This window comes from Pseudopodoces humilis, chromosome 4, assembly GCF_049639895.1.
Source record: "Pseudopodoces humilis isolate 2021_Gansu_Grassland_sample_001 chromosome 4, ASM4963989v1, whole genome shotgun sequence".
NCBI classification, from domain to species: domain Eukaryota; kingdom Metazoa; phylum Chordata; class Aves; order Passeriformes; family Paridae; genus Pseudopodoces; species Pseudopodoces humilis.
This window is the reverse complement of record NC_142203.1, coordinates 10,188,204-10,201,439: the sequence shown is the minus strand read 5'-3', so window position 1 is coordinate 10,201,439 and position 13,236 is coordinate 10,188,204. Positions and strand designations below refer to the sequence as shown.

General features: G+C 42.0%; 1 protein-coding gene across 1 annotated transcript; it reads right to left on the bottom strand.

Annotated features, from left to right (window-relative positions):
• Window positions 1-9,729: 9,729 nt before the first annotated feature.
• Window positions 9,730-10,749, bottom strand: LOC148184432 (E3 ubiquitin-protein ligase Topors-like). Its single transcript, XM_088054245.1, has one exon. The coding sequence runs from the start codon at window positions 10,747-10,749 to the stop codon at window positions 9,730-9,732; it is 1,020 nt and encodes a 339-aa protein (XP_087910371.1).
• Window positions 10,750-13,236: the final 2,487 nt, after the last annotated feature.

The following is a 13,236-nucleotide window of genomic DNA, read 5'->3' as shown; positions in this document are numbered from 1 at the left end:
TACCAACAGATATTTGTATCCCCGAGTCCTTGGCAGTTCTACAAAATCTACCTGCCAGTAGTCTCCTGGTTCTATTCCCATCCTGACTCTCCCTAGCTGTGCTTGGCGTCTAGCCACCGGGTTGTTTTTCAAGCAGATCTCACATTTTGACATTACTGATTTTGCCATTGTTAGCATCTGTACTGAGATTAACTTTTGTTTTAGCAGTTTTACCAATGCCTCTGCACCCCAATGACATTCATTATGTTTAATTTGTAGAACTTCTCTCATTATCAAGGGGGGTAACACTATTTGTCCTTGTGCAGTTACATACCATCCTTCTGAATTCTTTTGTGCATTTAGCAAACGTCCCAATTTCTCATCTTCTACTGAATATTTGCGTTTTGGAGGCAAACTGAATTGAGATACATTAACTTTTAAAGGTATCAATGCCATTGTTGTTTGCATTTTCCGGGCAGCCTGTCATGCTGTCCAGTCTGCCTTTCGATTCCCTTCACAAATCTTGGAATTTCCTGATTGGTGTGCTTTGCAGTGCATAATTGCCACTTGCTCCGGCTTTTGCACTGCTTTTATCAATTGTAGGACTGCATCTTGATGTTTAATGTGTGTTCCTTGGGAAGACAGCAGTCCTCTTTCTTTCCACAATGCCCCGTGTACATGCACCACTCCAAAAGCATATTTTGAATCAGTCCAGATATTTACTTTCTTCCCTTCACTCAGCTCTAACGCCCTGGTTAAGGCAACCAGTTCTGCTCTTTGGAAAGATGTGTTTGCTGGCAAGGCCTTTGCCTCTACCACTGCACGTATTGTTGTTACTGCATATCCAGCGTATCTGGTCCCGTTCTCCACAAAACTGCTTCCTTCTGTAAACAGCTCCCAGTCTGCCTGTTCCAGTGGGACGTCTTTCAAATCTGCTCTAGCTGAACAGGTGTGTTCTATCACTTCCACACAATCATGTTCTAATGGGCCTTCTTCAGTCGTTGTACCTAAAAACAAGGCTGGATTCAAAAGGTTAGTTGTCTTTAATGTGACATCATCCTGCTCAGTCAGGATTACCTGGAATTTCATCATCCTGCTTGGAGATAGCCAATGGCCCCCCTTTTGTTCTAAAACAGTGGTTACCATATGTGGTACATAGACATCTATGTGTCTACCCATCGTGAGCTTCCTAGCTTCTTGTATCAGCATCACAGTGGCTGCAACTGCTCATAGGCATGAGGGCCATCCAGCACTCACGTTGTCAAGTTGTTTGGAGAAGTAGCCTACCGGCCTTTTCCATCTTCCTAAACGCTGGGTTAGTACTCCCAGAGCTAGGTGTGATCTTTCATGCACAAACAGCTGAAAGTCTTTGGATAAATCAGGCAATCCTAACGCCGGAGCCGTTGTCAATGCTTTCTTCAGTTTGAGGAAGGCCTCCTTCTGTGGTTTGCCCCAGGTAAACAGCTGCGTCTTCTGGGCTTCATACAGGGGTTTTGCAATTAGTCCATAGTCCATGATCCACAGGCGACACCACCCTGTCATCCCAATGAAAACTTGTAGCTCATATAGGTTCCGGGGTTCTGGAATGGCACAAATAGCTTGAATATGATTAGTACCCAGCTTACGTTGCCCTTGTGAGATTTCACATCCCAGGTAAATCACAGTCTGTTGGCCAATTTGTGCCTTTCCTTTCACCTTATATCCTCCCATTCCCAGCTGATTTAGAATTTCAATCATTACCTTTATGCAGGTTGCTTTTTCTTCCGTAGCTATCAGTATATCATCAACGTACTGTAACAGCAGGTATTGTTCTCTCGGTACTTGCCCATTCTCGGTCCAAATCTCCAGTTCCTTAGCTAGCTGACTTCCAAATAGGGTTGGACTGTTCTTGTATCCTTGTGGGAGTCGTGTCCAGGTGAGCTGAGTTTTCCTTCCATTTTCTGGGTTTTCCCATTCAAAGGCAAACAGTTTACTACTTTCTTTGTCAAGAGGTATGCAGAAAAAGGCATCTTTTAAATCAATTACAGTAAACCATCTATATTTCTCTTTCACGGATGTCAACAACGTGTAAGGGTTAGCTACTACTGGGTAAATATCTTTAGTTATTTCATTTATTGCTCTTAAATCCTGTACTAGTCTGTACTCATCATTTGGTTTCTTCACTGGGAATATTGGTGTATTAAATTCTGATTCACATTCTTCTAAAATTTGGTACTTCAAAAATTTATCAATGGTCTTTACTATTCCTTGCCGTGCTCCTGGTTTTATAGGATACTGTTTGACCCGCACAGGCTTTACCTCATCTTTTAATTCCACATGTATTGGTTGTGCCAGTTTAGATTTTCCCGGTATATCTGTTTCCCATACAGAGGGAATTACTGCATCCTCTACTTCCTTAGGGTTAGTAGGGACAGGTTTTTCTTTTATCATTAAAATTTGTCCTGTCTTTGATTCAGGTATTTTCATTAATAGTTCCCCGTTCTCAAAAGTTATTACTGCATCAAGTTTTGCCAATAAATCTCGTCCTAAAAGTGGAATTGGACACTCAGGCACATATAAGAATTCATGTGTTAAAACTTTGTTTCCAAAACACAAATCTAGGGGTTGCAGGAATGGCCGATTCTCTTCCTCCCCTGTGGCCCCAACTATTGTTGTTTTGTCCCCAGTTTGCCCTTTCAGGTAATTTAGTACAGAATATGTAGCTCCCGTATCCACCAGGAATTTTACTTCTTTATCTCCCAATTGTATAGTTACTAAAGGTTCCAGTACTGACTTTTGTTCCAATTCTAGTCAGCTGCTGTACTCTCCTAGTACCATAGCCTTGGCAACATCTTCCTGCTGGAACTGATTGTCCTGGTTAAACTGGTTATTCGGGTTGTTTGGGCATTTTTTTTTTCCAATGCCCCTCCTGCTTGCAATATGCACATTGATTTAACCCTAATCCTGACAAAACCGATACCCCTCGTCCTCTGCCAAGTCCGCCCCTCCCCAATCCACGACCACCCCTGCCGTGTCCTGAATTCTCTCTCCCTTGTAATACTGCCAAGAGATTTTGCTGCTGCTTCTTACGAGCTTCCCTTTCCCTGCTATTGTATACCTTCCAAGCCACTTCAAGTAATTTATCCAAATTCCTTAATTCCTCTCCTTCTAACTTCTGTAATTTTCTCCTGATATCGTCTTGCGACTGCCCAAGGAAAATAAGAGCAAGCTGAACTTTTGCTGGTTCTATTTCTATTTGCAAATCTGTATATTTTCTCACGGCTTCTTTAAGCCTTTCCAAAAAATGCAGTGGGGGATTCTTTCTTTTCCTGCCTTATCTCATGCAGTTTAGACCAATTCATAGTTTTAGGCACAGCATTCTGAACCCCTATCTGAACCCATTCTTGATATCTTTTCAGCCTCCGCATATCCCTAAATACATTAGAGTCCCACCCTGGATCCTCGGTAGGAAAATTCTCATCCAAAGTCCCTGTTACTAACCCAGTTCTGAGATCTTCTCTCACTCTCTCCTTGGCTGCCCTAAGCACCATCTCTTTTTCAGTAGAATCCATTAAAGTATCTAATATTACTTGTATATCATCCCAATCTGGATTCTGAGTTTTCATAACCATTTTTACCACCCTTGCCACTTTGTCAGGATTCTCTCTATAAGTTCCAGCTGATTGTTTCCAAATTACCAAATCCGCAGGAGAAAAAGGTACCTTTACAAACACCGGCCCCTCTACTCCTACTCCTTGTCTCAAGGGGGCAATCACAGTCTGATTTTGTCTGCCCAAGTCTTTTTCGTTTTATACAGGACGGGGGCAAACTTACACCATGTCTGGTGAGATACCGGTGTCGCTGATTTATTATCATTACATCCATTACTACTATTTCCCCCCCCAGCATTTTTCACATTTCCTTGTATTACGGTTAAATTTTGATAATCTCCTGGGGATGAAGGATCTGGTGAAGGCAGAAGAGGAGGGTAAAGAGGGAAGGGTGAGGTAGGATTAAGTGGGCTAGAATTAGGTGTAATAGGGTTAGGTGGAATAAGACTGGGTGAAGTGGGGGCAGACAAGACAGAGTCAGGTTCTTTCAGTTCTGTTAAAGCCACTTGTAAATCAACATCCATATCGTTCCCCCGACACAAACTTTGTTTTAGTGCCAGGTGTTTTAAACATTTCTCTTTTACACAAACCTCACATTTATCACTCACACATGCTTTAACCACCATCAATCCACACTCAGCTTGCCATTCTGGCTTGTCTCGCAGATAGAAAAACAAGTCAACATACGGAACTTCATCCCATTTTCCCTCTCGCTTACAAAACAACATCAACTGTAAAATAGTATTATATTGCAAAGATCCATTCTTTGGCTACTTTTCTCCACTATCCAGGACATACTCTGGCCACCATGTATTACAATAATCAATCAACTTAGCCTTATGTAATTCTTCCCCAAAATTACCTTGTTTCCAGTGTGCTAATAAGCACCCCAAAGGAGAAGTACCCGGTATGGGAGCACTGCTGCCCAAAATCCCTTTAAGCTTCTCCATATTATAACTATAATACACCACAAATGCCGAATCTGCGATGCTTTCGCAGTCGTCTTACGGACGGCGCCTAGGCTTTACCAAGAGGAAGTCCTTTAGCCCAATCACGCGCAGCTTTCACCGCGTCTAACTGGCAGGCACCCAAACCAAAGTAAAAGCATCTTACCTCTTCTCCCAGAGACGTTGTGAGCAGCAGAGATGGTTGTGGCTGATGGGCACCCCGAGAATCCCTCAGTGCCGGCTGGAGCACGATCGAGTCGAGAACTCACTCAGCAGCACTCACAAGGTCCCACCTGGGTCACCAAAATGTTAGAGTTCAGGAACACATAGTCACAGAATGATTATATGAAGGTGCTTTATTAAGAGCTCTGGGTGTCAGGGGCACACATACACAAATCTGACCCGATTTAGATTTTCGAGTTGAACGTGTATGCAACTTACATATTAATTATTAAACTTACATTGTTCTATTGTATGCATTGTTTTTTACCCAAGCATGAATTTCTCGTGATCCCCCCTTAGCCCCCTAACATGGTTCCCCATGTTCTCTAAACAATAATTATGTCTAATCACATCTAACAATTGTATCATTTATCATGTACTGACTACACAGGTGCAGCTTGCAGACCTGGTCTTTAGCAAGCACAAGGCCTAACATTTCCAGGGCCTGCTTTTCCCAGGGCTTTCCAAACCTAACTTGCTTTCTAAGTCCCTGAATTTTCTAAGATTTTAAGGCCTTTTACTATCACTCACCAATTTAAGCATATACTAGGCAAACTTTTGTTATTAATATGTATTTTAGTAATATTTGCAATTCTTGTGAGTTATCTTTAAAGCCAAATGACATAGAATTGTGATGTATTTGTTACATTTTTATAATCTTTATAATGAATTCGTGTTACTGTTATATTGTGTTTAAAAGGTATGTATCAAACTTTTAGTTACCTTTTTGTAGTAACAGAATGAGATTAAGTTATGCTTTTATTTGGTATAGATTAAGTGTTAATAGAATTAAGCAAAGTTATGTTTTACTATGTTTAGGTTTGAATGTTTTTAAGTTTTATAACTTTGGATATTCTTTTAAGGTTAAGTTTTGTTATTTCCTTTTCTTATAATTAATTTTTATCAGGTTTAAATATTGTTTGATTTGAATTGTTTTATGTTTCACTGGAGACACTTGTTCAAACTGCATAGTTATTTTCCTAGAGAGATGAAGATGACTAAAACTGAAACAGCTGTGATAGAACCCTGATGAACTCCTGCTTATAAATAGAAGTGAATGCAGTCTGTGACACCCTTGAGTTCATTGGAAGTTCTATTGGTTGTTGCAATCGCTGCAGTTTTTGTTTTTTATAGCTTTGTTATTTTTCAATGTTTCCAGAATTCCAAGGAAAAGTACCATTGCTGAGGGCCTGCTGCCATGGGAGAGGCTTCAGATGGAACCAGCTGCTGAATGGTTTAATTGGTCTGCTGCCTAAGGCTCCTGATCATTTGCTTTGTACAAATGCACTTCAACAGTTTGCTGTGCTTTAAGCATCTCATAGCTGCTACTGTTGAGAACCTTGTTTTGAAAATGAGTTAAGAGACATCTTTCCAGTTTAAAGCCTAAGGCCCTGGCCAAGCCTTAACTTTACCTGGATGGAATGTTTGCCAACAGATCCAGATGTTTTCTGTACCAAATCAGTATTTGAGTTGCTTTTTGACTTGTCAGTTTGACCCTATTAATATGATAGCTAGATCAATTCTAAAGTGGGCTTGGAGAATCATTTATGATGGTGGTTATCCAATCCTTCACTGATTTTTTTGTTTGTTTGTTTGTTTGCAGACTATAAGATGCTGGTGCAGTATTTTAGTGGTTATTGGTAGTTTTATATTACATATGTTATTAATAATGTTTATTATTTAATTGATTTTAACTGCTTGCTATAAGGTTTTTCTTATTCATTGTGTATATGGTTTTGTGTTGATATGTATGACAGAAGTACATCTCATTTTATTTTTTTAAAACAAAAAAACCCAAAAAACAAACAAACAAACAAAACGGGGGAAATTGATGCCTTAGAAGCATTTGATTAGTGCAATATGTGTATTAAAAATTTGGACCACAAGAATGAAATATTTACATCAAAATTTAGCAAGATCATATAAGCTGAATTTACAATTAAGTGTACCACAGCTACAAGTCAAAATGATTCATTGACTTCAAAGGGAGAAGTGCCTGTGTTTAGTTGACAGGTTCAAAAAGGTCACCTGTTCATCTGACCAGACTGTCTGCCTCTGAAAACATGAGACCCAGTGAAGAGACGTCGTCATGCAGCCTTAGTACTCCAGACAAGATCAGAAGTGGAGCTGCCAGGACACAGTTGTGTCTGAAAACTACACAGACAGTTTGCCAACAGAAATTTTATGTTGTCGTCATGATGTTGTTTCTCTACCAATTTTTTTTCAGTTATCTTCTGTTTTAAGATTTAAAAGGATGTGAAGAACAATCCGAACATCAATGCCCTCAGTCAGTCACTGATCGGCTGCCGGCTGACGTCACAGGAGCAGCGGATGTTCCAAGACTGAATCGCATTAAATCATAGTCTGTTTGTGAAGATCTAAAAGAGTATAGAGACTCCATCTAACTGTATATAAAAGCAAATTATAATTGTATTTTTAAGCAAATTGCTTTCATGCTTAGATTGCATAAATACCAGAGCACGTGTTAAAAGTAGTTAGATAATGGTTTAAGATAAAAAGTTTAGTTTGTATAATAATTGTTATGTGTAGGTTATTGATAAGTTTAAAAAAGACATTAGTATAAGGTGTAAGTATTCCCCCTTCAGGAGTTAATATGAGCATATTTGAAAGTTCATTTAACTGTAAAGCCTTAACTGTGATTCTGCAAGCATAGTGTCATTTGCATGGAACAAACTGCTCATAGTAATTGTGCTGTGTATAGTCCCAACCAGCTGTCTGCTAACTAACATCCAAAAGCGACAGAACGTATGAGTCACTCTGGCACACTTAAAGGGCCAAAAATCAAATTGTTTAAGCCTAGCCACACCTGGAGATCCTTTTTGCACCTGTCTCATAGGAGTCCCTGAATGGGATCCTCAAGCATTTAAAAGTTTAGTTAGCAATGAAATTCAATTGAATCAACTGGCAATGTTATGAGAGTGCAATCACACTGTTGGCTTCACATCAAGACAACTTGAAACCTGCTGGCAAGCAAAAATTATCAAACTTCTCAATGTTACCATAGGGCCCCCAGAAGAATTGGACTTGTTAGGCTCCACCAATACTTCAGGTGGATGGGTAATGTTTGAGCCCCCGACAAAAAGCCACTCCAACAAAGTGATGGGCTAACTGGGCTACAGTAAACCCTGCAGTTGATCTTATCACTAACACCGAAAGTAAAGCTTTTTATTCACGGTGCAATCTCACAGGACGATTACCAAGGTGATTACCTAGTGCAATACTCCTAATCTGTGGAGCTGGAGCATGGAATGGGATTCCTGCTAGCCCACATTGGGGACCCTGTTACCTTGGGAAACTTACTTTGTTCCATCCAAATTTTCACCAATTGCTGAATATAGCTGGTAAAATAAAAAACATCAAACAGTCAAAGCAAAGCCTGAATGAATTATAGTGTGATGATGTTAGAGACCCAGACTTTTGGGGTCGTGGTATAGTATGGCCAGCCTTCTTTTTTACTTGTCAACTCTAAAAAGGCTAGTTTGTTGGACAAAGAAAGAACTGAATTTAACATCAACAATGTTAAGTGAACTTTCAGCTGATGTAAGTAGTGTACCTCATGCCATATTGCAAAATAGAGCTGCAATTGACTTCTTGCTCTTAGCACAAGGACATGGTTGTGAAGAGTTTGAAGGTATGTGTTGTTTGAACCTTACTGACCATTCAGTTTCAATCCACAAGCAACTAAATCAGCTACAGATGGGTTATATGGCCTGAAAGAAGATAGTGTCCCCACAGGAAGTTGGTTAGCCAACCGGGGCATTACTGGATGGTTGAGGTCTCTTGTGCTGGAAGGGAGACAGATTTTACTTATGGTGTTAATTGGGATAGTGGTTTTAAGTTGTGTTATCTTGTCTCCATTGAAGTGTAGAACGAGTTGCATCCAAAGCCTGGCTTGTGCAAAAAGAGAAAGGGGGAATTGTAGTGAATATTTTAACAGAAGTTGGGCATGATATTTTAGTAAAGGCCTGTCTGCGCAAACCAGCCTTTGGTATAAGTGACGATATTAAAGTCTAATGTCCTTGAAACTCTCCTGAAGCAGAGAGAATGAAGCAAAACAATGTCCTTATGTATAAGAGAAAAAATGTAAACCTATGTGTATTAGCCAATGGTAACTTGCTTAGCCTGCGGACCCTGTAAAACCCTATAAAAGTGTGCTAAAGATAGAAATAAACGACATTCACTGTACTTCTGTGAAGACTCGTGACTAGCCTGAGTGGCTTTGCAATACTCAGCTTCTTGATTTCAGGAGAATAAGAGCTTATCTAAAGGTCCAGACCAAATAACACATAAAAAATTAATCCTATTACCTGGTAAAAAAAGTAAAGTTTTGAAAATATGGTCAATGAGTTTTTATAATCCTTATTCATTTTTTGGATACAAAAGCACCACACAGTATCTTATGTATTGGAGCCCCCTAGTCTAAGACTAATAGGGATAATCAACAAACACACACAAAACAACTCTCATCCCTCAGCAGACAAGACACATAGCTGCAAAAATGAGGATGCAAATAGTTTTCCTGCCTCTGAATCTCATGCAGCCTTTGTGGACCCTGATCTGTATTAAATGAAGGATGCTCAGCAGGACAAGCAATGTGATTCTCCCCAGTTAACTCAGCAACTCCCTAAGAGGCTGGGCAGAAATGGTGCAAGGCATAGCCATGCTTTCTACTGCTTGCTTGAGGAATGCCTGCTGTGTCTTTCACTTGTGACTCCTCTCTAAGCATCTAAGCATCCACTCCAGTGTTTTCTCATGAGCTCTTCCATCATTGTGGCTGCAGCAGCATCTCCTGGGGGAGGCAGCTCTGCCAGTATGGCCCTAGGGCTCCAGAAGCCTTTGGCTGACACTTGGCTGTAAGGGTAAAGGAAAAATGCTTCAGTGTGAAGAGGAAAGAAAAAGCAACCAGAGACTGCATTAAGGAAATAGCCATTTATTTCCTTTTTCTTGAGTAAAGGCTTGCTGTGGCCCTTCTAGAGCTGATCATGGCGCTGCCTCTTTCTGGAGTGGGAGGCATCAGGCAACCTAGGAGACCTCCTCTTTCGGCGGCACCGGGATGTCGCAGGTGCATGGTCACTGTCCTGGCCAGGAGCAAAGGAACCTGCAGCCACTCTTGTCTCCCCCACCTCTTCCTGCTCTGCAGGGATGGACACAGATGGGGTGTGGCTGGGATGTCCATGGAGGGCAGTGTCTGATGTTCTGGCTTCCTCCTCAGTGTTGAAATTTGCGATGCCACTGGATGAGGCCTGGCTGATGGTGAGAGCACCCTCCTGGGGAGCAGGGGGATCACAGCTGGCAGCAGGGATCTCATCCTCCTCCCTGGCAGTGTGAGAGTGCCGCAGCCTCCAAACCTCCTCACTGCACTGGTTCTCAATGATGTTGAGGATGCCATGGACCAGTGGTGTAGTGTATTGCTGGAGACGGGGCTGCAATCTCTGGATCAAGACTTCCCTGTCTGGACCATAGACACAGAGTGCGAGCACGATGCCACTCTCTGCACTCTTCACTTGATACCACTTGCCCCCATATATTATCTCCAGCCCCTGGCGCAGCCATGGACGCACAGGGTCCAGGAGGTTCCGTCGTCTTCGGAAAAGTTCTGCCCAAAGCTCAGGCAGGATGCCACCCACAGCCTCTGGTCGTGCAGCATGCTGTTCAGCAGGGGTTGTTTCTTCTTGTGGAGAAGAATCAAGGGAATCTGCAGGGCCAAGGGGTCTGCTTTCAGCCTGGCCTCTAGGAGCTTCTGCTGCCTGGCTGCTGGTCTCTGGCAACTCTCCGGGAGGTGTGATGATACAGTGTAGGTAGTCATCTCCACCACGATCAGAAAACTTCACTGTCAAAATGGAACTTCTGCAGAGTGGGCAGGCAGGATTTCTTTCTGTCCAACGCAGGATGCAGCCAAGGCAGAATTGGTGGCTGCAGGGCATTGCGTAAGCGATGTCATCTGGTACATCGAAGCAGATGGGGCAGCTCCACTCCTTCCCTGTGGCCATGTGTGCTTGTTTCCACAGGCTGGCCCAGGTTCTGACAGCACCTGAATTTACAGAGCAGTGGATGTGAGGTCACAGTCATAATCTACCACCAGGATTATGATTATTCCTAGGATTATTAGGATTACTATCACCTCCAGCACCCAGTGATATTACAATGTGATGTCTGCCCCTGTGGCTCTTGGAAATACACTGCTAGTTGGAGGCTGCCCTCTGCAGGAGTCCCCGCTGCACCCCTGAAAGGAGGGCATCACCAAACCATGAAATCTGAGTGAATGGATCCATGGCTGTTGAAAAACAGCAAGGTTAAATTTTGGTCTATTACAGTTCATCAGAAGTTCAGCACAGAGGGCTCAGGAGGCCAGGAAAAGTTTCAGATGGCACTATGAGGAATGGCTGGATTTCACAAGCCATGAAGGAGTGTTTCCCAAGAGGTGGCCAAAATGCACAGATAGCCTGGACAGGAGAGCTAGAGACATGTTGGGAAGGGGAGCCTTGCAAGCGAAGAGCATCAGTGCTATCTGCAACATCATGTAAGTCTGACATTGCCTAAATAATGCTGTTCCAAATTCCAAGTCTGGGACCAGATCAATCCATGCTGGAAGCAATAGGGAAAAGGGTCATTAGGGTGGAGTTGTTTATGTCAGTAGAGGCAGGACTGGAGAAAGTGAAGCGCAAGGGCATCTGAGGAGGGGAAGAAAAGACAGAGCCTTTGGTGACTGGCATGAAATACCTATGGGAAGCAGAAGACATCGGTGACAAGAAGTGGAAAGTGGAGCTGCAGGTGCCCCCGATGTCTGCAGAGGTCAGTGGAACATTGGGAGAGACATCCCCTGTGCATAACTGAACTGTGGAGGATGATGTCACAGATGGGCTGACTGTGACCGGCCTGGTGTTCTCTGCTGCTCATGACTCCTCTCCAAGCATCACGCCAGTGCTTTCTCAGGAGCACTTCATGATCTGGAGCATTATGACACTCCTTCCATGTCTTGTTTGTTGTGACAGATTGCAGAGAGCAGTGAATGAAGAGGTGCTACCCCTCACTGGTGTCACACATTGCTGAAGGGTCATGGCCTTACTCATGGTAACCAGCTGTCTTGGGAATGGAAAAACTTCAAGAAATGTCCAGACTCTCAGTAATGACACCCTCCTGGCTCCCCAAGCCTCAAACTCACCCCAAGGCCAGATCCAGGGTGGCATTAGGGTTACCTAGGGTTACCTAGGGTACCTGGCTACCTGAATTAGGGAAGAATGTTGATGGGGAAACAGAGACAATGTCTCCTGGATGGGCACTGGTAGCTGATGGCAATCTCTAATGCATCACCCAGCACCAGGAAGATCGTGGATCACTCATCCAGACCCTGCACGCACACTTGGCAGGAGTCCATGAAGCCTCTTGCAAGGCTAGGAACACTCACCTTAATTGTTGTTGGAGATTGCGAATTAAGAGGTTTTCCTTAATACAATTCTGATTTGACAGAAGACAGTTTCAAACTTCACTGTGTTTATGTATGATGGGACTGTAAGACTCAACATTTGAAGTGTGTATATCGTTTCTTAACATACTAACGTCAAATTGTATGGGGTAGGTGAGTTAGGATTTATTGAGGAGATGATAAGGTGATGGCTGCATATTTTTCCAGTATTTATTCTAGGGTCTTTTGTGGCACTCATTTCCATAGTAACATAATAGCTCATGCCCTCATTTGTCACTTTTATGAAGGTAAAAATATAGGAATTGAGATTCACAGTTGAAAAAACTAAAATATGTCAGAACTGCACCAGAGAGAGAATACTAAAATTTAGATCTCTGTAGTCCTAATCCATTGTTTTAATCCAAATTAATCTGGACCTTTACTGGAGATCAAAGTAACTAATTATTAAATAAATAAAATAATAAATAAATAAATAAATAAACGAACAAATAAATAAATAAATAAAATAAAATAATCTTAGTTTTCATTTTTAGTGTTTACCAAATAAACTCCACTTGACTGATGTACCTACACCATGGAAAATGAAGAGACAACATCTGTCATTCGAAATACTTAGAATTTTTCAAAAAAGTTTTCTCAGAGTCTCAGATCAGGAACTGTGCCTCAGTATGAGGATGTAGAACATGAACTGGATAAACCTAGAAAAGAAGAGTCTGTCTCTGGATTATGTGGAATGTCCTTTTCTAGAATACCTTATTCAGATGGAATTTGAGTGTTATAAGACAAAACGCCCTTAAGTCATGGAAGAATAGATGTAGTGTCAGCAAGTTCAGACCACATATCTCTTCTTGCTATTACATTTTTCTTAAAATTAATCCCGTCATATTGCACCAATGAGTTTGAGAGGTTTTAGTATCCACTACCTTTTCCTACAGATGAGACCTGTTTCTGAGGAAACCATGCGTTCTAGAGTAAAGCACACGGGTGTAAAACATTCGGTGCGTTGCAGCATGACTTGGGTTTCTGTAGCATGGCAGTCCTGTCAGTAGGGAAG

What these genes read in the sequence shown, in the direction of transcription:
- LOC148184432 (XM_088054245.1), bottom strand. Translation starts at nt 10,749, where the DNA reads ATGGCCACAGGGAAGGAGTGGAGCTGCCCCATCTGCTTCGATGTACCA.